At 45.1% G+C, this 25,485-nt stretch overlaps 1 protein-coding gene across 1 annotated transcript in view; it reads left to right on the top strand.

The window, feature by feature from the left end:
* LOC310783563 (PR domain zinc finger protein 12-like) overlaps positions 1 to 24,462 on the top strand; it is a gene marked incomplete at both ends in the record, with an annotated part of 29,387 nt that extends 4,925 nt beyond the window's left edge. Inside the window, 6 exons of the mRNA XM_083644454.1 lie at positions 5,508 to 5,573; positions 13,612 to 13,736; positions 15,161 to 15,316; positions 20,601 to 20,715; positions 21,490 to 21,691; positions 24,213 to 24,462. Coding sequence (XP_083500580.1) covers positions 5,508 to 5,573; positions 13,612 to 13,736; positions 15,161 to 15,316; positions 20,601 to 20,715; positions 21,490 to 21,691; positions 24,213 to 24,462 — 914 coding nt within the window. The remainder of the gene's footprint in view (positions 1 to 5,507; positions 5,574 to 13,611; positions 13,737 to 15,160; positions 15,317 to 20,600; positions 20,716 to 21,489; positions 21,692 to 24,212) is intronic.
* Between the last annotated feature and the right edge of the window lie 1,023 nt (positions 24,463 to 25,485).

Here is a 25,485-nt window from a genome sequence, read left to right as displayed (position 1 = left end):
AAGAAGGAGTTGGCAACACAAACTCCAACGGCATACTACTGCTCACAAAGTGCTCAGAACACAGCCTCATCATCACAAACACACTTTTCTGTCAAAAAGAACAAATTCAGAACATCATGAATGCATCCTCGCTCTAAACTCTGGCACCTCATCGACTATGTAATTGTCCGCACCAAAGACCACCATGATGTGCTCAACACCAGAGCAATGACAAGTACAGATGATGACAGATCTAATCAGCTATTGAAGCACACTGGGGCATGTTGAAGTCTTCCATCATGGACACCTGCAAAAGCACCCTTGGCTACAAAAACCTGAAACATCAAGACTGGTATGATGAGAATGACACAGCAGCTCATTGACATCAAGCGCCACACCTTCATCATCTGGCAAAACGACATCAGCTGCAAGGCTAAAAGAGCAGCCGACGCAAAAGCAAAGGCAGCCGTTCAAACTTGGGTTAGGAAACTGAAGAACCCGAAGGCTCTGGAGATCCAGCAACTTGCAGACTCCGGAGATAGCAGAGGTTTCTTTGTACATTGTACAAGTGTGGTATATGGCCCCAGCTACCGCTGCCTAACCCCCCTTTGCTCCAAAGATGGGCAAACGCTGCTAAAGGATAAGGAGTCAATGTCAAACAGTTCAGAGCACTATGAGGAGCTACTAAACAGGGACACCACACCTGAAATGGAGGTTGTTGTCCAACTACCTAAACAACCCATAAATGAGAGCTTGGGAGGTTAGGTTAGGTTTTATTGAAAGTTAAAGGAAACAAATACAAAAAGCCCCCATTTCCACATACGGGAGGGAAAGCCACAGTAATGCAATTCCAATACATTCGCGGATAAAAACAGAAAAGTCCAGGACTTATTCCCACTGTGGTCCTCACGATGGAAGTAAGACAGACAAGGCAACACGAAAAATAAGGCAACAACACTCACTATCAAACAATCAATGTCAATTATGCATACCTGCATACCATTATGCATTAGGCCTGTAGATTGTTCGCTCCACTAGAGCGGCTATCTAACTAGGTTGGCCAACAGCCACTTCTTGACTGCTCATTTGAACTGGCTTTTGGACCTAATGGATTTGAGAGATGCAGGCAGCCCATTCCGGGTTACAGAGTAGACTTCAGAGTAGACAAGCATTTCCCCACTAGACTCCTAAATCCCAACCACCCAGCCTGAGAGAGATGCAGGATGCCATAAGGAAGATGAACAAGAACAAGGGCCTGATGACATCCCAGCAGAAGTCCTGAAGGATGGCGGGCCAGATCTCCTTAGTCACATACATGTCCTGCTCCTCAAAATATGGGAAAAGCAGGAAATCCCTGTACAACTTCTTTAAGAAGGGTGACAAGGCAGAGTGCGGGAATTACCGTGGCATCTCCCTTTTGTCCACCACTGGGAAAACTCTAGCTCTGGTTTTGGCAAACAGACCCCTCTGTCAGAAAACATCCTCCCAGAGTGGATTTCGCCCAAATAGGGGCACCACAGACATGAATTTCACTGCTCGCCAACTAGAAGAAAAATGCCGGGAACCAAATCAACCACTATACATGGCCTTCATAGACCTCACCAAAGCCTTTGACTCTGTGAACCGTCAGGCCATCTGGTTGGTTCTGGCAAAAATTGGCTGCCATCCAAATACAAGAGACTGTTTGTTGCATGACAACATTTCACTCACAGTACTCAGTGGCAGGGGCGTATGCAGAAATTGAATTATAGGTGGGCCTGGATCAAATTGGGTGGGCCTGGATAGGAAGGGGTGCAGATGCCCGGCCAAAGGGCGGGCATCTGCACGGGCGGCCGGCCTTTGGCCTTTGGCCGGCCACCTGAAAAATTTGACGTGTTATTTTACTAAAAATAATGCATTTGACCATCATTTCAAGTAGAATGATACCACCCAAGCAAGAATATTTCAAGTGTTTCAAGTGCTTTACTGAAATATTTGGACCATATAATGATAATACAATTATCTCAACCTTAAAAGGTTACATATAGGTGACAAATGTTGCATACATGAATGCTTATACTTGTGTGTATACTGTTACTTTATACAGAAATTAGAACCACTGATCCATATACTGCTGTGAGTTTAAAAAATAACAACACTGAGGCTGCTTCAAGTTTGAACAAGACGCCCTCTGGTGTATTTATCCACAGAGAGAACAAAATTCCTAGATGTCATGAAGTTGTCATGCATTAGACTCTGGAGATGATGTGCCCTGCGTTTTTACAAAAGTAACAAAACCATTGGCTAGCAATGCAGCAGCAAGTTTGCCTCTAGAAAACAACCAATACATTTTTTTTTTTTTTTTTTTGGGGTGGGCCAGGGCAAGAAGTGGGTGGGCCTGTGCCTACCCAGGCCCACCCGTAGATACGCCCCTGCTCAGTGGCAGTGGTGATGAACAACACCCGCTCAGATTGACACGCCATCCGTATGTATGCCTGACTCTCGCCTGCCAAAACAAGTCCAATATAGCTACTCATAGGAAAACGTGCCCCGGGAGGTCAAAAGAAAAGGTAGGACAACATTAAAACGACCATCAAAAAGTGCCACATAGACCTCACCTTGGAAATCACAGCAACCAACATGGCATCCTGGAGAAAACTTGTCTGTGACTGACGGTGCTGCACTATAAAACCACAACCTCCATCATGCTGCAGAAGACAAGCACAGACTGAGAAAGGAGAGAGCCCCCACCAAGAAGGCCCAAACCAAACCCACGAGCACCACGGCTCACTGCTGCCCACACTGCACCAAAATATGTGGTTCCAGGATCGGCCTCTTCACCCACCTGAAGACCCACAAGGACCAAGGAGGACAGTCTTACTCGACTCCGAGTGACCGTCGATGATGATGATGATGGTTGTGGTTGGATTGGATTTATTTTGAAAGTTAAAATAAACACATGCACACTTCACTCCAGATGCTGCTAGCACAGACATTTAAATAAAAAAACACTGAGGTGCTGAAGTAAGCGGTGCAGTTCCTATGCTACAAACGGACACCTCATGCTACAAACGGACCACTTAACCAATTATAACTAAGAGAAGAAAATTGCTCGAGTGACATCACTGATGACATCACAACTGTCTGATGACATCACAGTCAAACAATTGCTCACTGATGACATCACAATTGCTCGAGTGACATCACTGATGATATTACTGAGGCCCATCCACTTAGCCATCACAAATGTCTGAGTGACATCACAGTTGGGCAATTGGGTGCCACCGTTTCTTCTTCTTCTTTGGTGTTTTATGGCAGTTGGCATCCTTTATGTTGCATTACCACCTCCTTCTGGATTTATCCATCCACTGTTTCCCTACATTCTGTCCCTCTACTCTCCCTCCAAAAGCTCTAGCAAATTGTGTGCTGCACCAACTTTTGCCCTATATCACTGATGGCATCACAATTGCTCGAGTGACATCGCTAATGACATCACAATTGCTCAAGTGACATCACTCATGACATCACAATACTATCCATCAAGACAATCACTTAACCAATTTTAACTAAGAAGAAGAAGACAGTGACATCACTGATGACGTCACAACTGCCTGATGACATCACCGTCGAGCAATTGTGTGACATCGCTTCTAGTTGCGTGACATCATTTCACACACACCCTCTTCCTTGTCGCCTCGATCCAAACCCAAATCTCTGGGAGTAACACACAGGTGACTACACCCACAGAGTCGTTTATAGAAGCGGCTGCACCGCTTAAAAACAGTAAAGTCAACAATTTATTATCTCTGGTCATCATAACAACAAGTCAAAAGCAGACATAAAAAGTATACATTAGAATAAAACATGTACTATACAAATGCAGATTGTCACACCACTGCAATATTCTTCTTTATATTCTCTTTTCAATGTTTTGATTAAATGTTTTTTGGAAGTAAACTCAGTGGATGAGTAACATGTGCTTGCTCCTATAACGAGGCAAGGCCAGTTTATCTGTAGCACATTTCAGACACAGAAGCAATTCAAAATGCGTTAACTGAAATAGATCAAAGAAAAGAGGATACATAAATAAAATTGCTTACAAAGAGGAAAAAGTTCCAGAAAAAGTAAAAGAACCAGCAAAATGAATTACTGAACATTAAAATACTAATCAAAACCAGTAAAATAGAGATTTGACCCCTTTAAAGGAAACAGAATGGAGGTGTTCATTGTATTTCCAGTCGCACTTCAGCTGTTCTCACCACGATGGCGTCTGAGCACGGTACCCTTGTGCCTAAATAATGTACGCCCACGGATTAAGATGGCGCACCTCGGGCGTTATTATGGAACCAACGGATGCACCTTGTCCGTCTCACGTCCTGCAGCGAGAGTTTCCCCATCGTGTCTATTTTTGCGCAGCCAGGCATGAAGTCAGTACAAGTTGTGATCGGCGTGGAGCAAAACAGAGCGCTTCTGGTGTGAATGGCCAAGCTCCTGCTCAACACTTCCGTGACACGCTGCATCAGAGATGTTTCCAGTGTGTCTCCGCTGTTAGGGTCTCCAGGGGAAGGCTTTTGAATTTATCTGGGGTTATAAAAAACAGACGATCAGAAAAACATTTATTTAAGTCCACTTGGGATGGAGGTTTGGGTCTGTATTTAAGAATTACTATTGGTTGGTCAGTTAATGCTAGGGCTTTGGCATATTGGCAATGGAGTTCCCCATTCATGTATCACTCCTGCCACCCTGTGGTTGAAGCTAGCAGCTCCTGAAGCTGTCCTTGCTGTTTACGAATCCCACATCTGCTATTACATCAGTAAGTCTAAAGGACTATGTAGACAAGTTTGCATCATTTGATCAACTAAGGTTAAAGTGCAATTTACCTCACTACATTTTTTCCCATTAATGCAACTTAGGAATTTTGTGAGGGAAAACATTCCCCAATTTGAGTCCATGTATGTATTGTATGTAATGTACTGCCAGGGGCCTCAAATCTAGATGTATAAGAATGGCTTTGGCAACAGTTAATAAGTGTATAGCCCTTAAATGGAAAGACGAGCACCCACCACTGAACTCAGTGAACTAACCTCTTGTATTCGTAGTGAGAGAATAATGTATCATTTGAAGCATACTAATACTTCAAAGTCTGACATCTTGGAAAACCCATTAAATACACTGTTTAAAAAGAGATCTGGCCCAAGGTGTGTGACAGAGCGGTGATTTTTAACACCATTGGAGTGAGAACATGTTGGTCTTCTTTTTAGAAGAGTAACATGTGTCCCGTGTTGAGTAACATTTGTCCCATGTTGAGTAACATGTGTCCTGCGTTGAGTAACATGTGTCTCGTGTTGAGTAACATGTGTCCTGCGTTGAGTAACATGCGTCCCGTGTTGAGTAACATTTGTCCCGTGTTGAGTAACATGTGTCCTGCGCTGAGTAACATGTGTCCCGTGTTGAGTAACATGTGTCCTGCGTTGAGTAACATGTGTCCTGCGTTGAGTAACATGTGTCCTGCGTTGAGTAAAATGTGCCGTGTGGATTTGTCTCCTCAGAAGTGCAGAAGCTGTCCAGCCTGGTTCTGCCCAGTGAGGTCATCATCGCCCAGAGCTCCGTCCCAGGTGACCCACACACACACACACACACACACACACACACACACACACACACACACACACACACACACACACACACACACACACACACACACACACACACACACACACACACACACACACACAAATGCAAATTGCACATTGCAATTGTGCAACACAGTCTTTGTCAGTTGCATAAATGGAAAGGGACGGATTGTGTGGATGTTGTACAGGAGCCGGTAGTCACTACAATGTAGGCAGAGCTGGAAAGCTGCTTGTCCAGGAGTAATTCGATTACAAACAAGGAAATTGACTTAGTGCAAGGAGGCTACAGCGGCCGTCTGTTTCAATTTTTGTCCCACTGATAATGTCATACTGATGTCATAAGAGCAAGTTCATTTTATGACATCACTGATGATGTCATAGGAACTGGTGATGTCATAGTGACGTCATAAGAGCAAAATCATCTTATGACATCACTGATGATGTCATAGCCACTGTCATGTCATAGGCACTTCTTCTTATGGCTTTCCGGCAGACTGGATGCCTTGCGGCACATTGCTGCCTCTACAGTTAGGGGATATTCTTCGTCTTCTTACCCAGACACAATTGTCTGAGTTTGCTTAAACGCATCCCTATTCCATCTATCTTTGCTTCAGATACATCCACCTCCAGTAACCTCTTAACAGCATCACGCCTGATCCCAGTCCTCTGTCTTCCCACTCAAACCAGCAGCACAGTTAATAACCACGGCAATGAAGGTCATGAATTGCTTCTTGTCCATGCAGATCACGTCATTCTGACTAGTTCCTTCCTCCTCCTTCTCCTCTGGAGCCTTATGCACTCCCATCCTTTCTTCATTTCTTTCCCATGCCCACTTCTTAACAGCCTCAGCATATGATAAGCTCTGTTCTTCTCTGATCTTGTTCACTTCCCTTTCCTTCTTTCTTTGTGGACATTGAACAAATCCCGTATCATGATTCCCCTCACAGTGAAGGCAGTTCTGTTACTCCTTTGCATCGCACAGTCCAGCCCGCCTAACTCCCGCACAGTCAGTCTTCCCACATCTCCTACATATCTTGCTCAGGCCCGTAGCCAGGTTTTGAGAAATACCGAGGTCATTTTAGCGCAGCATGGGGGGCCCAGGGGGGGCTGTTAGAAAATGTTGTCCATTTTAAAGTAAAATGCTTCAATCTGGTGCACTTTGAGAGCAAAATTAAGAGGCGAGATCTATAAAGAACTACAGACATCATGTTAGATTAATATCTTTACTGTGCTGTTGCTTTAAAATTATACAAAAAATAAATGTCTCCCCATATAATATAATTTATATTCTGCATACAGGTCACATGGAAGAATACTGCTCAATTAAATACAATGGCCCATCTACACAAACATCACTTACAGGGGAGTTACTTACCCATTCACTTCAATAGAACTGTCCCCAAAGTCTAGCCCCAATGCAAAATGTGAACGTGGTGAGTTATGTCTCTTCCTTCTATATAGCACACAGAGCGGGAAGCAAATTGTTGCATTTCTGATCAACTGTCATATATCATGTTCTTCTATGTCTTCTATGTCTTTAAAACATCAATGACAGATGAATAGATCTGGGGGCCGGGGCTATTTTTTCTTTTTATGCCTCCGCCGGCGATAGCCAGGCCGGAGGCATTATGGATCCGGGTTGTCCGTACGTACGTCCATACGATGTTTGTTAACGCGATATCTGAGGAACGCCTTGACGGAATTTCATCAAATTTGCCTCAAACATCGACTTAGACTCAAGGATGATCTGATTAGATTTTGGTGGTCAAAGGTCAAGGTCACTGTGACCTCTCGAACGCCATTTTCAAGCTTGTTAACGCGATATCTCAGGAATGCCTTGACGGAATGTAATCAAACTTGTCTCAAACATCGACTTGGACTCAAGGATGAACTGATTAGATTTTGGTGGTCAAAGGTCAAGGTCACTGTGACCTCTCCAACGCCATTTTCAAGCTTGTTAACGCCATATCTCAGGGAATGCCTTGACGGAATTTCATCAAATTTGCCTCAAACATTAACTTGGCCTCAAGCATGAACTCATTACATTTTGGTGGTCAAACTTCAAGGTCACTGTGACCTCACGAACGCCATTCCCAAGTTGGTTAACGCAATATCTCAAGAACGGCTTGATAGAATTTCTTCTGATTTGGCTCAAACATCGACTTGGACGCAAGGATGGAACTGATTCCATTTTGGTTATCAAAGGTCAAGGTCACTGTGACCTCTCGAATGCCATTTTCAAGCTTGTTAACGCGATATCTCAGGAATGTCTTGATGGAATTTCTTCAAATTTGCCTCAAGCGTCCACTTGGACTCAAGGATGAACTGATTACATTTTGGTGGTCAAAGTTCAAGGTCACTGTGACCTCACACACCCAATTTCCAAGCTCTGTAACGCAACATCACAGGAGCGCCTTGATGGAATTTCTTCCAATTTGCCTCAAATGGCGATTTGGACTCAAGAATGAACTAATGGCGGAGGCATAAGTCCACGTTGCGGTTGTTCTAGTTTCTTTTCTTTTTTGTGTGTGAAAATACCGAGGTCATGACCTCGGTGTCCTCAATGGTAGCTACGGGCCTGATCTTGCTTCTAGTACACACAGCAGCCACATGCCCAAACTCCTGACAGCAAAAGCACTTGAGAGGAGCTCTCTCAATGGGCCTCACTCTGTAACACACATAATCAAGGAACACACTCGGCGGCAATTCTTCAAAAGTTAAGCACACAGATTTACACTCCTTTCATCCCTTCCCGAAATCTCATCATTCTCCTTGCTTCACACACACCTTTCACCCCCAGAAATGCTTCGGCATCTACGGACAGCGGCACATCACCCACCACTCCTCTCTTTCTGGCCTCCGCCCCGAGCGGGAAACATCTCACAAGCTCATCTCCAAACTCATCAATCTTCAAGGCTTTTTCTTCCTCTGACTCTTAAGCCACTTCTTAACATGCAGTGGAATCAGGATTATAACCAGCTCCTAGCCGGTTGGCCTGCATGTTAAACAACAATTAGCCGGCTTACGCGCACTCCCGCAAGTCCGTATCATATCCATCTCAACCCCAAGTATACGATCCGCATTATATGAAAAGCGGCTGTTGTTAAACACTGGCAGGTCATGATCCTGATCATGTAGCTGTTATGTCTGAGTGGGCGGGTGGTGGCACTTCACGTTCATGTAGTTTATTAATTAATGAATCGTTCGGGCAATCGCTTATATCAACGAATTAAACGAGCAAACTCACGGTTTCCTCAAGTGCTGCAAACGGCTTGAATTGTTTGGTACGCGCTTCAGCTATGCAGGCAGGCAGGTCCGGTGCATCACAGAGGAGGGACGCTTACTGCTGCGCTGCTTGCTTAATCCCATGTCAGAAAAAGTGAGACATAGGCCTAGCCTAACTTTTGTGGGGAGAAATACATTGAAAACTAGTCAGATATGACTTGAATGCCACTTGTAAAATAAATCACCCACAGTGATTGACGACGGTGCGACCACTATTTTGACTGGGCGGCTTTATGTAACAAAGGCGAAGCGCTCATTTTTGGCACATTGCCACCCCTCGTGGTCGGAATGGACCCTCCGTTAAAACGGCATGTTTTTGAATGGAGTTTGGTTAAAGATTCGCTAAAGCTGTTTCCATATCACATTTCTTGTTATTGATACATGCTACCGCACCCCCTCCCCCCGCCCACTGGCAGAGAGAATACTGACCATTTCCAGCTGTTTCTAAACACAGACTCCTCGGGCTCTATTCTCCCACAGGCCATCGGCGCTATTACGGGCCTTAACCGCAAAAAAACGTGCCTTGCGCCTGTTTCGGTAAGATAGCAATAGGCTTTAGGCTGCCAAATGCGCTTTAGGCCGAATGGGCGTGGCGCAGTCCCAAAGTGGCCGTGTCGGCGCTAAATACCAGCCTAGTGATATCTTGGGAGCTGGCCTACATTTAGCGCTTTGCGCTTTTGAAAAGCAGGCCTATTCTCTGCCTTCACTGCTTCTTCTCTGTCACCCTTCTCTCTCTCTCTCTCTGAGTTCCCAGCATGCATTGTGTTTCTTCATTTCGCTACTAAATAGCCACCAAATGAGCCAAAATAGATATAAAAGGTAGTTCTAAATTAATGTGTAATGGTAACACAGCCTGCCATTGTCAACATTTCAATATTGGACCAAATAAAACTTCGAAATGAAAACACCACCCTATGTGAAACATATATGTCCTCTTGAGGCTATATATACCCCTTGTTGAGTTAACGTGATTTAGAGAAGTAACAGCGGAACGCGCTTCGGAACGCGCTTCTAATGGCATCTGCTATACTGTGATGTCCCTCCAATAACTTGGCCCTATTTCACATTTAGTTTTACAATAAAAACACATTTATGCAATGACTTGACATAATGTAGGGTATATTTATGTGCATCATCCTTCCTGCAGCAGGCGAGAGAAAATGATATCTTTCTGGACAAACTTTCACCAATCTAATAGGCTATATTTTTCTAGCTGATGCATAGAACATTATTTTCACTTTGATCTTGCTATAGTGTAGCGTATTTACATGCTTGCAGTATTGAAACTGCAGTTAGATTGGTTTGAGAAGCATAATAATATGGAATAATAGCCTATAATGCAGACAGACAGGCTGGATGAAGGGAGGGGGGGGGGGGGCAGAGCGTTTGGCTTTCGTCTGGTTTTGCGGGATCACTGGAATTGGAGCTAAAAAGGCAAGCGTGCGATTCGTTTATTGCACTTATCCAATGAGCATGACGGTGCATAATTTTACGCCTAAAAGGCGTGGTTGTAATGCTTTGGGCTGCATCTAGCGCCAGCACGACGATATCAAGTGCGCCTTTCCACGCCCACTGCTTTGATCTGCGCCTGCCGCTCGGCCTAGAAACTGCGCCGATGCAACGATAGGGGCCCTCATGTCTAGAAAGGTAAAACCGGAAGATATCCTGCTCTGGCTAGCCAGACATGATCCAGACTTCATGTTAAGAAGTGACTTTAGACACACAGTCAATCACAACCACACCACTTCTAGTGATCCTTATCGAGTGAACACCTCAGACTTTTCCTCCAATAAACTTCCCAAGCACATGTGGATCCTTAAAAATCCCGGTACCTGGTCCGTCAGCCACCATTCCAACCAAAAAAAGAAAAATTTCTCCCCCACAGAATCATCAGAGTCACTCACACCCTCCCATTTCCTTTTCCCATCCTTGCTACCAATAGTAGAGCAGATAAGCACAATAATTGTGCACTTTTTGAAAGAAACGTGAAATTTCACACATAGTTAGGGAATACCATAAGGTTTATTTTCAGATTGGGAGGGAAGTCAGATTTGACCAAAATTCCAAGATGGCCACCATTTTCCAGGGTCTAATGTACAAATGTGCTTATAACAATTGAACACTTTTTTTAAAAAGCACGAAATTTCTCACATAGTGAGTGAATACCATAAGGTGTATTGTCAGATGCGGAGGGAAGGCGTATTTGACCTCAAATCCAAGATGGCCACCATTTCCCCGAGTCCAATGTACAAATGTGACCTGCTCTATCAGTCACATTGACCCTAGTCTCGCTGGCCAGCCTCCTCTCCCTTCAGTCCAAGGAGTCTGGCGCCGCAGGTCTCAATAACTGGGATAAACCCTCCCCTGCTCTACTCTGCTCTCCCATTGGAGGCGTCGGTTTCAGACGCTGCCGGACTTCCGCTCCCCGCTTAAGAAGCTCTGTCATTGGCTCAATCAGAGTGGCTTCCGCTCCCTCCTCCCTGTGTGTTGCTGTAAATAGTCCCCTGCCGCCTCAGGGAAAACAACAACGCTAACTAGCTAGCAAGCTAACGACAGAAACCTACACGCTAGCTCGTTGAAAACGGCAAGTTGGATTGTTTGAAACTATTTTCCAAGGGTAGGTACTGCCGCTAAGCGCCGCCCATCACAATCCCACTATGGAGACCTGCGGCGCCAGACTCCTCGGACGGAAGGGAGAGTAGGCTGGCCAGCGAGACTACATTGACCTTGTATATACTGTTGAAAAGAGGAGAATGTTTCTGCTGATATCAAAATTATCTTTGTACTCCAAAGATTGAGTGAGATACATACCTCTTTATGTCGTGACGGTTTCCAAACTATGTTTTTGAGAAAAACAACCTCAAAATTGACAAAGTAGGCTAGTTCTGCTGGTTACTCTACATTTATGAGCTCAAAACTATATTTAACGTTTGAATTTTACAATAATCTTTACAGAGAATGAAAGTTAAGGCTTTATTTAACCAAAATCTGGTGAAACCCCAAAACAGCCAAAATAAAAAAGAAATCATAAAATCACGTTTCTACACAAACGGGCCAGTGCTACATGTGACTGATTTGGTCAGAGCAGGTCACAAATGTGCTTATAAAAAGTGTGCACCTTTTCAGAGAAGCATGAAATTTCTCACATAGCGAGTGAATATCATAAGGTTATATTGTCAGATGTGGAGGGAAGGCGGATTTGGCCTCAAATCCAAGATGGCTGCCATTCCCCCAGATGTAATGTACAAATGTGCTTATAACACTTGTCCACTGTTTCAAAAAAGCATGACATTTCTCACATAGTGAGTGAATGCCATAAGGTTTTTTGTCAGATGTGGAGGGAAGTCAGATTTGGCCTCGAATCCAAGATGGCCACCATTCCTCCCTAGTCTAATGTTCAAGTGTGCTCATACCATGAGTTTCACCAGTTTTTACCAAAAGTTTCACAAATCTGAAAGTATTTCTTGGTGAGAGTGTAGGGTCCCATTGGTAATCTAGAACAGATTTGAAAGGTATAAGTGTAATGGTCTTTGAACTAGACCTGGTTTATGCGGTCTAGATGGGGCAAAAACAATGAAATCTCAGAAAACATACATACATTATCTGCATTGAACATTACAACTTGATGCTACCAGCCGTCTAAGGTGTCTATGTGCTTGTAAGAGGCATTGTGCATGGAATCCCAAGCAAGGGGTCCATAGGAAACCAACCGGGCGAGTCACCCGCCACCCCTAACATCAGTCATTCTTAACCACATCAAAATAGGCCAAAAACGGGTCCCATATAGTTGAGAATCTTTCAAGCGAGTTGGCTCTCAGGAACCTGAGTCTCTCCATCTGTATAACAGAGATCATGTCCATCAGCCGAAAAGAAGGTGAAGAGGGAAAGAGTTATGTTTGACCGGTGCCTGCCTGGCTGTAAAGAGAGGTGTTCAGGGTTTGCAGTGGAGTAACCTCTGCAGTTTGTTGTCAGTGGTGGTGGAGGACACTGACGGGAATGAGGGGGAAGCAGTGTGTGTGTGTGCGCCTCAGTTCAGCGTATGAGTTCGGAAAAGTCGCTTGCTTGGCAGGGCAGGAAGAAGCAGTTGGAGCGACCAATCAAATGAGTTTGGCACGTGGTTTAATCTAAAAGCCATTGGGAAAAGTATACACACAACCAGGACACATTAATCCGGCTTCCCACCCACAGGACACAGCCAATCGTGCCTGTATGGACGCCCGAACAAGCCGGAGGTAACGCGGGGCACAAACTTCGTGTTGCCTCGTGTTGGTAGGCAGGGAATCTACCACTACCCGGACGCCCGTAGCTCTGTCTTTTCAAGATTGAGCTTGAGATGGTGGGCAGACATCCAGGCACCAATGTATTTGATGCATGCAGAGATGTCGTGTTTCAATTTGTGTCTGAGGGGAAAGGAGAGTTGAGTGTCGCCGGCATAGCAGTGATAGGAGAAGCCATGATATGAGATCACATGGCCAAGAGATTTTGTATAATGAAGGAATAGCAAGGGGCCCAGGACTGAGCCCTGAGGGACACCGGTGCTGAGACTGCAGGGTCTCGATAGGGATCCTCTCCATAAGATCTGGTATGAGCGGTTAGAGAGATACAGTAGTAGGAAGCAAGCCAGGATTGTGCAGATCCTGTGATTCCCAGTTCAGATGGAGAGAAGGATTTGTGTTAACTGTATCATCAAACACTTAACCCTTGTTTAACCCTTTAAGCATGTGGCTGTGTGCAGGTGAAGGTCTGGGGATCTTCTCGAAGACGTGGATCAAAGCAGGAACAGAGATGGGTCCGTTCACCGGACGACTCCTCTCTCCAGAGCACGTCGACCTGTACAAGAACAACAACCTGATGTGGGAGGTGAGACAGGCTGTCTGTCTGTCTGTCTGTCTGTCTGTCTGTCTGTCTGTCTGTCTCTCTGTCTGTCTGTCTGTCTCTCTGTCTGTCTGTCTGTCTGTCTGTCTGTCTGACCAACCCGTTCTCACTCCCAAGCCCAACGTGTCAAATACACGGACCCCTTGTCGACACTTTTGTTTTAAAACACTTTTTCATAATTTTTCAATGTACGGGTAGTCCAATTTACTTCTATAGAACTCCCACAACGTGCAGGATAGTCCAATAGACAGACTTCTATAGAACTCCCACAACGTGCAGGGTAGTCCAATAGACAGACTTCTATAGGATTCCCACAATGTACAGGGTATTCCAATAGACAACAACATCCCAACGTCTGAATTTGATGTCACATGTGTGACAACGAAATCAAACAGTGGCCTTGTGGTCACGGTGGTGGATGGGCGTATACGTTTACCTTCCCAGCAAGCATGGACAGACCTGGATGAATCGAGAGAGCCCAATCGGGTCCAGCTCAAGTTATATCATGACGAGTCAGATCTGGCCCAGATTATCACTGTATCACTATCCAACTAACTTCACTCACCACTGAAATATCCATGAGGATAACTAAATGGTTGCAATCAATGTCAAATAAATCACGTATTTCTCAGTCTGGTCTATTCTTATCCAAAATCTGACTGATCGCAGCACTTCTAATCTGCGCTGATTAACAAACTACGAGGAGATGAATTGCGGGGGAATCCTGCGTTGTAACTTGTAAACTACATTTACGAGTTGGAAGTTGGAATGTAACATTTTGGGCGGGGTTAATGTGTTTCGGGGTTCTGCTTCTCCTTACACAAATTGTTATAGACGGTCGTAATGTCCGATCCACAAAGACTTGACACACACATTTTAAATAAAAAACACGTTATATAATAACATAATAAGGTTACATCCTACGGTATAGGCTATTCATGTCTCGTCTAGCCTGTGGTGTGCAGGAGCACTGGGTAAACAACGTTATAGGCTGGAGACACTTCTAAAATTTGAAACCCTCAATGATTCTTCGAGATTAAGGGTTGAATGAAATTACCTTTCGTGTTTTAAACTGTCCCGACTTCACAGATGTGATCACTGTAAAAATAAGAAGTAAAGGGAATCCATGTTTTGAAACGGTATATTACTTCAACGTGCCGTGGAGATCCTGGGTTCAAATCCCAGTTGTGGCACAATTTCATTTTATAAATTGTTCAAATGGACATAATTATATATATAAAGCTGCTGAATACACACTGTGTCCATAGCAGAATAACTGAATATGCCCATGGTAACGCCATATTTCGAGGTCAGCTCGACGTTCTAAATGAAAAGGATACAGTAATAGTTGTATAATAACAGTAATATAATAATATAATAACAGTAATAATAATGTTATATAATAACAGGTGTTTAATGAGGACGGCTCTGTGCGGTACTTCGTGGATGCCTCTCAGGAGGAGCAGAGGAGCTGGATGACCTACATCAAGTGCGCCCGGAACGAGCAGGAGCAGAACCTGGAGGTGGTTCAGCTCGGCCAGAGCATCTTCTACAAGGCTGTGGAGGTACACACACACACACACACACACACACACACACACTCTAGCCACGGTGACAACACCCATTGGTTTGTAGACTCCCATTTTGAAGCCTCGAGTTTGACATACAAAACAAAATGAGTTAAAACAAAACAAATGGAAAAACAAAAAACAACACAGCTAAATAACAGTCTTAGGGCCCTATCTTATCTTATATATATATAATATCTTCGTACGGCGATATCTTTTGCGCTGCCGTTTGCACGCCTTTTATTGCTATCTTCCCAGCTATCGTCTGCCTCCACCGTCCAGTTTTACGCTGGGGTCTAAGCGCAGACACAGGTGTAGGCGTGGCCCAGGCGTGTCTGTGGGCCTCTAGCCTATCACCTGTCTCGCGCAAGTGTCATTTAGCGCTCTGGCAAGATACCGTCCGTATGTTCCGAGCGCAAAGAGAGGTTTGGGCGTTGCCCGTTCCAAAATAGGCGTTCCAGCGCAATGTGTTAGAAAAAGGGGCCTTGGGTGCTCTCAATTTTAACGCCAGCAAATAGCTGGTCTTAGCACAAACAACCCCACTACGCCAGGCGTACGCCTGAGCGCAGACAGTATTCTCTGTGCAGTGCAGGAAATCCTTCCTTGGATACATATGCACGGCATGGATGTCTCTCTTTCTCTCCAACACTTCGCGCATGCAGACACTCTTCCTTCCTCAGAATGCCACATTGATTTTCAACTATAGCCTAAATTGCAGAAAAAACACATCTTGATTCAAAAATGAGAATTTGTTTGTCTAGTTTTATTAGGCTACATAATTCCCGACCATACAGGTCTGTGGTGTAACATTAGATTACTTTAGGTAGGAGAGGGTAGGAGAAAATAAAAAGCAAATGTTGATCTTTTCCAACCATTATACATTTAATAGCACCGCAATAGCCCTCTCCACTTCCCTCCTCGGGGGGAGAGAGAGAGAGACACGGGGCATACTGCCTCACCTCGTAATAGCCAGTAACCTATACTGCCCTGCAAAGCTAAAAGGGGGTAACTCGCCAGAGTGTAGAACTGAGAAAAATGACTTTAAAGTTTTGTTGTTGTCCAGCCAAATGTATTGTAGGAAGAAAACTGGAAATGTGTTAATTATTTGTTTATTTAATGTAGTTATTTATCTACATAATTTTTTTTAGCTCAAACTTGACCTTTGACCCTTATTTGGAAGTTACCTTACTCTGGCTTTGCAATGTCTGCAAAATAATAATGGGTGATGCCAAGCAAAAAGACAGTAACTTCAATTTGATCCTTCACTTGGTTGCTTATCACAATATAAAACCAGTATATATGATAATAATGATAACATAGACATGAAGTCTCATGTTCATGACACAATTACGCTTAATATAATATACGTATAAATATAATATAACTAGATTATCAGGCCGCTACACATCCTTCAAGCCTAGTTTGGTGGGAGTCTTGTTGGCCCGTTGTGTTTCTGTGTGTTGGCGCCTCGGGGGTTAATGTCATATGAGCTGGCTCCTCGGGGGTTGATGTCGTATGAGCTGGCACATCTGGGGTTAATTTCATATGAGTGGCACCTCGGGGGTTAATGTTGTATGAGCTGGTACCTCAGGGGTTAATGTCATATGAGCTGGCGCCTCGGGGGTTAATGTTGTATGACCTGGTAGCTCAGTGGCTAATGTCATATGAGCTGGTGCCTCGGGGGTTAATGTCATATGAGCTGGCACCTCTGGGGTTAATTTCATATGTGCGGCGCCTCGGGGGTTAATGTTGTATGAGCTGGTACCTGGAGGGTTAATGTTGTATGAGCTGGCACCTCTGGGGATAATGCCGTATGAGCTGGCACCTCTGGGGTTAATTTTATATGAGCGGCACCTCGGGGGTTAATGTATGAGCTGGTACCTCAGGGGTTAATGTCATATGAGCTGGCGCCTCGGTGGTTAATGTTGTATCAGCTGGTACCTCTGGGGTTAATTTCATATGAGCGACGCCTCGGGGGTTAATGTTGTATAAGCTGGCCCCTCCGGGGGTTAATTTCATATGAGCAGTGCCTCTGGGGTTAATGTGGTATGAGCTGGCGCCTCGGGGGTTAATGTTGTACGAGCTGGCACCACAGGGGTTACATTTGTATGAGCTGGCGCATCAGGGTTAATGTGGTATGAGCTGGCACCTCGGGGGTTAATGTCGTATGAGCTGGCGCCTCGGGGGTTAATGTCATATAAGTTGCCGTCTCTGGGGATAATGTTGTACGAGCTGGAGCCTCGGGGGTAAATGTGGTATGAGCTGGTGCCTCGGGGGTTAATGTCATATGAGGTGCCTCGCGGGTTAATGTATAAGGGTTAGGGGGTTAATGCCATATGAGCTGGCAACCTTGGGAGTTAATGTGGGTGTCTGTGTGGGTGGGGGTGGTAATTGGTCCGATGTCACAATCATGGCATTAGGCCTGCCCAGTAATGTAACTCATACCTCAACTCAACCTGTGCATACTGGTGAGTTACCCCCTTTTTGCGTTGCAGGGCAGAGCATTCAGAGTGCAGTCAAACCAAACCAAACAACCGTAACTGATGTTACCTTAGTCTTGCTTGGCTTTTCTAGGGCTTTTGGAAGTTACTGTAAATATGACCGCCTATTTTCTCCAAAAAACAACACAATTGACTCAATATATTTTTCCACATGATAAAGCAGATCTTCAATGTTCCAAAAATGACAAAAACTCATTTTTGACAAAAATTGAGTTACCCCCTTTTAGCTTTGCAGGGCAGTATAGGCCTAGCTACTGCAAAATGTAACTGCTGAAAATTCCATGTCTGGTTTTGTCACGAGTAGCCTACAGTGAAGTCCCTCTCGCCATCAAGCACACAGTGACGGAAGCATGTGTCTTTATGTGCACCAAGGGGAAAATGACGGACTAAATTGGTGGGATTCGATGTATATATATTAATAGAAACAAATCGAAAATAGCTGATTAATAAAATGTGTGCTGGTGGAACGAAATTCAACTTCTAATAGAGCAGCCTCACTCATCGCGGCTCTCAGTACGCTGCATAATTACGCATGCAGTATAGCCCTGCAGCGGAGATGCAGGAGAAAAGAGCCCGAAAAGGGATAAGCATACGTCCATACAGACGTTTGGGCAGCAGCCCTTTTTCAACGTGTGAAATGGCAATAATACACAGGTGATTCACAGGTGGGCATGAGCACGTTATTTGATTTCTATGCATGACAGCCTCACATCTCTCTCTCTCTCTCTCTCACTCTCTCTCTCCCTCTCCCCATCTAGGCTATCTTTTCTCTCTGGTCCTCTTTTTCTGTCTCTCAGTCTAGTCCCACGCTGTGGTTTTATGGGCATGACCACACATCCACAATGCTTTTGGGCATAGCCTATACGGAGATGTGCGCCGAGATGACGTGAAGCGCAGCGGCCCGACACGCCCACAATTAGGGCTTTGCATGGCGCTATTCCAGCGCAAAACGGGCGCTAATGCAAAATTACCGCCATTGGGAAGATAGCGAAGTGTTCGGCGGGAGACTAGTGGATCCCTGTGCAGACACTTGACGGCCTCGCCCTGGCTGCTCCTTGATGGCATACTTCAGGGATGCTGGATGACCTATCCTGGAGCTGGCAACATACAGCTGTCCATGGCTGAAGACGGGGGTCTGAAGCCAGACTTCCACTTCTTCCAGTGTCTACCCCTGGGACTTGTTTTGCTCTTGACATCACTGATGATATCATCAGTGGGACTCTTATGACATCACTGATAATGTCACATCAGCTTTTATGAGATCACTGATGACATCACAACCTCTTATGACATCACTGATGATGTCACAATGCCTCTGACATCACTGATGTAACAATTTATGACATCATTGATGACATCATCAATGGGACAGAAAGACACAGCCGTTACCAAATTGTATAGATACACTAGGGATCTCGCACGCTATGCGCGCTGGATTCCTAGGCTCGCCCGATATGCGGGCTTGCACGCAACTCGGCTGCTGTGTGGCCAATGAAACCAGCATCACTGATGATGTCAGATTTATGACATAACTGATGATGTCATCAGTGGGATTTATGACATCACTGATGATGTCACAGTGTGATTTATGACATCACGGATGAGGTCACAGGGGATTTATGACATCACAGTGGGACAATCACAGTGGGACAGAGAAACAAACAGAGCCCCAGCTCCCATTTAAATACTGATGATGATACGCAGCTCAGCCGCTGCGCGGCCTCGCCCTAGCTGCTCCTTGATGGCATACTTCAAGGATGCTGGATCACATGTCCTGAAGCTGGCAACATTCAGCTGTCCATGGCTGAAGACGGGGGTCTGAAGGCAAACTCCCACTTCTTTTTGTGACATCACTGATCACTGATGATGTCACAGTGGGATTTATGACATCACTGATGATGTCACACATCACTGGGATTTATGACATCACTGATTATGTCACAGTGCTTTGTGAGTGCTTTGTGAGTAGTTTCTTTACTCTTCTTACGAAAACTTGAATTTATATACTGATGATGATGATATAGATAGATAGATAGATAGATAGATAGATAGATAGATAGATAGATAGATAGATACAGTAGATAGATAGATAGATAGATAGATAGATAGATAGATAGATAGATAGATAGATAGATAGATGTAGGGAAACAGTGGATGATAAATCCAGAAGGGAAGCCAACTGCCATAAAACACCACAGAAGAAGACATCATCTAACACTTAGATAACAAGCACAAACCTTTTAGACCACGTGCCACTTTTTCCTCTCCCCCTACCCATATCCCACTAGCCACTAATCCTACCCACCCCTTGAATCCCAGCTCTCTAGCACCTTCATATCCCTATGCCCCCCCAACAACACCAGTCACTAACCCTACCCACACCTTGAATCCTTACTCTCTATCATCTTCCTATCCCTATGACGGCTTTTCCGTCATCCCCTTCCCCTCCCCCTCCCTCGCACCCCCAACAACACCACCCATATCCTCTATCACCTTCCTATTCCTAGCTACGGCCCTTCAACCACTAAACTCATTAAACGTCCATGAGTGAGTGAGTGACAGTCCTGACCTTTTGACATTATGACCCCGGCAGAGCCTCTGGTCCAGCGCCGCGCAAAAAAATATGACTGAAAGAGTTTTTAAAGGTTGAAGAGTCAAAACTAGATCTCCACCATTTTTGGAAGAAAGTGACAGATACTGTTATAAACTAACTGACTGCACATGTTGCACTTTGAAAATAACTTTGAAAATAAAGTATTGATCTTTACCCCCCTCATCAGACAATTCCACCGGACCAGGAGCTGCTGGTGTGGTATGGGAACTCTCACAACACCTTCCTGGGAATCCCTGGAGTTCCAGGAGGAGATGAGGAGCAGAACAAGAAGTCCAAGCCCGGTAAGAGACACTTCTCCCCTCCACCTCCTCCTCCTGACTGACTGCCTGTCTGTCTGACTGTTTTCATGTCTGTCTGTCCGGCTGATGGTGCTCGTCCACATCGGCTTCATTTCACAAGACGGATCGCCTCGCGTCCCAGTATTGCACGCTTGATAGGGCATCGATATTTTTTCCTTGCTGCACCTGATTGGACGAATGCTGTCATTCGTCCAATCAAGGCCCTGTCATCCCTAACCCTAACCCTGTCATCACAAAATCACAATTTCCTGGAGGGAGTGATTGGCGCAGCGTGTAATGCTTCATCTTGATAGTTTATAATAATATAAAGCAGGGATACTCAACTTGATTTGCCCGGGGGCCACTTTTGTAGTTAATAGTAGTTAACTACAAAATAGTAGTTAATAAACAAACATTAATATACATTTTTCTGTAGCGGATTTTGTTAGCCGGAGTTTAGTCTCACAATAGATAGTTAAGTTAAGTTAAGTTAAGTTAAGTTAAGTTAAGTTAAGTTAAGTTAAGTTAGATAAGTACATATACTGTATACTGTAAGTGCCTGGGCAGCGAGCAGATGGCCATATTTGACAATTTTGCTGGAGCTCAGTCAAATTGTATTTAACATTAGATTTCATTGTGAATTAGAAAATGGTCGGGGGGCCACTCTGCACCCTGTCACGGGCCGCATCTGGCCCCCGGGCCGCAAGTTGAGTATCACTGATATAAAGTCTCTTTTTTGAAAGCCATTCTGAAATCTCTTCCTCCTCTTCCTCCCAGATGAGTTCCACCAATGTGACGGCTCCTCCTCTTCTTCCTCCTCCTCTGGCTCCGCCCCCTCTGCCGCCCTGACCTCAGCGGGCCGCATGCGCTGCGTCATCTGCCACCGCGGGTTCAACTCCCGCAGTAACCTGCGCTCGCACATGCGCATCCACACGCTGGACAAGCCCTTCGTCTGCCGCTTCTGCTCCCGACGCTTCAGGTCAGCCACGGGTTACATCAGGCTCCACACTTTGACCCCTGACTGTATCAAATATGGATGTCATGACAGCTACCAAAAAGTGAAGCCAAAACATCTTGACCGCCCCTGGTGGCTGGCTGGTCATAAATCCAGCCCCCTCCATGTTAGCGGATGGGACATGAGCCAAACTAAAAAATCCAAAGTACACGTCAAATACATTTTCCCCAAAGGTGGTTACTGTGATTTTAGGTAGTTCTTATCATGCTGATGTAGGTTGAAGTGCTCATTGTTCTGACAAGTTTATTTTTAATGAGTTATTTGACTATATAAAAAGGGCTGATTGACAGCTGTGAAAGCCACTCTCAAACCTCTGTCAGATGGCCGCACGGCTGAGGGACCTCAGCCTGACTCTACTGCACAGACTCTGGTCCCAAATTACGTCAGACAAGGAAACGCTCAAACGAGATCTTTTAGCTTCATTTTTGCTGGAACGCGTCGTCCATACAGTCAATGATCTGTTGCGATCTGACTGCCCCTTTGTCTAGCCTCTTGTCTCTGTATGTGTTTTCATGTCTTTTGTTTTTCATGTTTTATTATTTCCTACTGATGGTCTTATATATTTTAACTATTTTACTCCTGTGAAGCATTTTGTGACTTTGCTCTGTGAAAGGCGCTGTATAAACTTACTTACTTGTAAGTATTGCCTCCCCCAGACCGATTGTGGCCAAGATTCCCCCCTCCCGACTATCTCGGGGGTGCTCGCAATTTGAGCCTCGTCGGGACCGATAATCTGCCCAAATGATCCTGTAGTGTCAGTGTGTGTGTGTGTGTGCGTGTGCGTGTGTGTGTGTGTGTGTGTGTGTGTGTGTGCGTGTGTGTGTGTGTGTGTGTGTGTGTGTGTGTGTGTGTGTGTGTGTGTGTGTGTGGGGTTCAAAGACTGCTGTTGACTTGTCGGGCTCTTCCCGATTGTGAATCGGGCAAATCAAACATGTTTGATATTTACAACTCGACAGGCGATTGATTGAGCAGAGAGCCCCTCCTCTATCATGTTGGTTGTTCTGTCATTCAGTGTGGAAAAAAACTCATAATAATGACCAAGAAGAAAAGTTTTGTAGACACGGGTTGAGCTTCAATGAATGCAATTAACTTTTCATACTAAAGAATCTAGTCTCTTTAACATGGCCATGCTAAGCAGAACGACATCAAAGACATTGTGTGCATAACGCATTGATAGCCTACTGGCTGCAATGTGCATACCGCTCCATTTAGCCTACAAATGCAGTTAACAACAAATTGCATGATAAAAGTCGGACATCACCCTTCCAGTCTATAGCTACTCATTCATTAAGCACCTCCAAGCCACCTGGAGCGTGTGTAATCTGAGCCTCCTTGGCCGTGGACAGCTGCGTTCTGTTCTTGTGCATCATATTTCCTTGCGAGGAACCCAAATATAACACAGAGTCGACTACGGCCATTGTTGCCCACTGACAGTTAAGCTGCTGTTAAGAAGAGCGAGGTGAAGCTCATGTGATGAAACGTGTCTTGCTGCGGGTTCAAGGAGGTTTGGAGACGGGCAGAGGAGAGGAAAGCAGGAGGGGCGCGCCTGCATGATTGAATGGATCTCTGGGGTCTCAGATCAAAGGGTTGCTCGGTTAGGTTACTCATTGTGTTTTACTCTCCCTCTCTTTTGAGAAAGGTTAACGTGTTTTGCTCTGAAGTCATGTTTAATCGCGCGAGTTTCTGCGAGATCCCAAGTCCTCCGAGGTGAAAATCTTCAGCGTAATCGTCAAGTGTGTGGGGTTGCGTCTGAACGGTAGCGATTGTGTATGCGTTCCAAGGTAGTTCTCTCTGTCGTGAGGTTTTGTGGACTCTTTGAAAATGTGATTTGAAAATCTTTAGGTCTGGGGGAGACATAAGTAAGTCATTAAGTCAATAAGTTTACTTTCTTACTTCGGTTCTTCCTTACGTTCTTACTTACTAAGCCATGGTTCACACCATAGGCATCTCAGAATCAGCGCTGAAGCAACGCTTTCACAGAAGCTTGAAGCAGGAGCCTTGCCATTCACACCAGAAGCACTCTGTTTTGTCCACGCCTCACTCTCTTTTGCCCGACGCTGCCCTGCAGCTCACAGCTTGCATTGACTTCATGCCTGGCTGCTCGGGTGCAGCGTGCTGCACTGTGGCGTGGCGTGGCGTGGCGTGGCGTGGCGTGGCGTGGCGTGGCGTGGCGTGACGTGACGTGACGTGGCGCGGCGCGGCGCGGCGTGGCGTGGCGTGGCGTGGCGTGGCGTGGCGTGGCGTGGCGTGGCGTGGCGTGGCGTGGTGCTGGTGTGATCGGTCTCGTCTGTTACGAAGGACGCTGAAATAAAACTGCCACCGCGTTGCGTTGCTTCAGCGTGGCTTCGGCCTGTTCGGGCTGTTACTTACGTTCTTTCTGACTTACGGTCTTATGTTCTTTCTTACTTACCTACTGTACTTACTTACTTACTCACATTTCTACTTACTTACTTACTTACATTCCTACTTCCTTCCTTCTTTCCAGCCAGTCATCCACGCTGAGGAACCACGTGCGGCTGCACACCGGCGAGCGCCCGTACAAGTGTCACGTGTGCCAGTCTGCATACTCCCAGCTGGCCGGGCTGAGAGCGCACCAGAAGAGCGCACGCCACCGGCCACAAGGGGGGGGAGGGGCACCAGGGGCAGGAACCTCACCTCCACCACACACCCCACAGATCACTGCGGTGCCACACCCAGCCTCTCTGGTTCACCATATACCTACCATGGTGCTGTGAGGGGGAGACAGACAGACAGACAGAGTTGTGTTAACTGGATAACAAATACAAACACCTGCACCTGGACGAGGGATGTTAATTATTAATCGATTATCGAATTTGATTGATCAAACTGGTTAAAGGGACAGCTCACCATACAATCCAGATACATATTTTTCCTCTAATGCTATTTAACCATTTAGATCAATGGTTGCCAACCTTTTCCTGCTCAGGGCCCACTTGAAAATCTCGAAAACTTTTCGCGGACCACCTGCAACACCATAAAAAATACGGAGGTCAAATAATGCGTTCTCATAGCACTTTTTTATTTTCCACAGTCACTAACACAGCATCTGAAACATGTTGATGCATTTTCAGTGTTACAGTTTTCAAGGAGCTGTCCATCAGCAAGGTTTTTGTTAGTTTAATGTAAAAATAAAATGTAAAAAACACATTAAAAATAAAATAAAAAATAAATAAATTACAGTGTACTGAATTGATGGCCCACTTGCAATATCTCTGCGGCCCACCACAATGAGATGTCTGCCTTCTCTCCAATACAATGGAACTGGATGGCACTCAGCTTGTGGTTTTCAAAGCACCAATAAAATACATTTGAAAAACTCATAGCAATGTCTCTTTCCAGAAATCATGACCTGGTTACAAAAGATAATCCACAGACCTTGTTGGGACCAGTTTCATGTAGGAACTATTTTCTTTCGACCGAACTACACCCACTGATGTGATGTGAAACTTGGTGGTTTGTTTGCTACCTCAGTTAGCTAGTCAACTCGCTAATATTAGCGATTAATATACAATTAATTCATTAATTAATTAATATAAAATACATAAACAAGCTAAAACCTTAATGTTATTCAAGTGTCAGACGAAACATTTGTCTTTCCAAATGAAGATACACATTCATCTGTGGTAGTGAGCTAATGGCTAATGGAAGGAGTTCTCAGATCTAGCAGATCGGGTACTGACAGTGTTAACACCAACACAGTGATCGTTTAGCTGAGCAGATGCTATGGTTAGCTATAG

The sequence above is a fragment of the Poromitra crassiceps genome (genome assembly GCF_964638095.1).
Source record: "Poromitra crassiceps genome assembly, chromosome: 10".
Taxonomy (NCBI): Eukaryota; Metazoa; Chordata; class Actinopteri; order Beryciformes; family Melamphaidae; genus Poromitra; species Poromitra crassiceps.
Note: the sequence above shows the minus strand (reverse complement) of the source record. Positions and strands in the feature narration are given on the sequence as shown.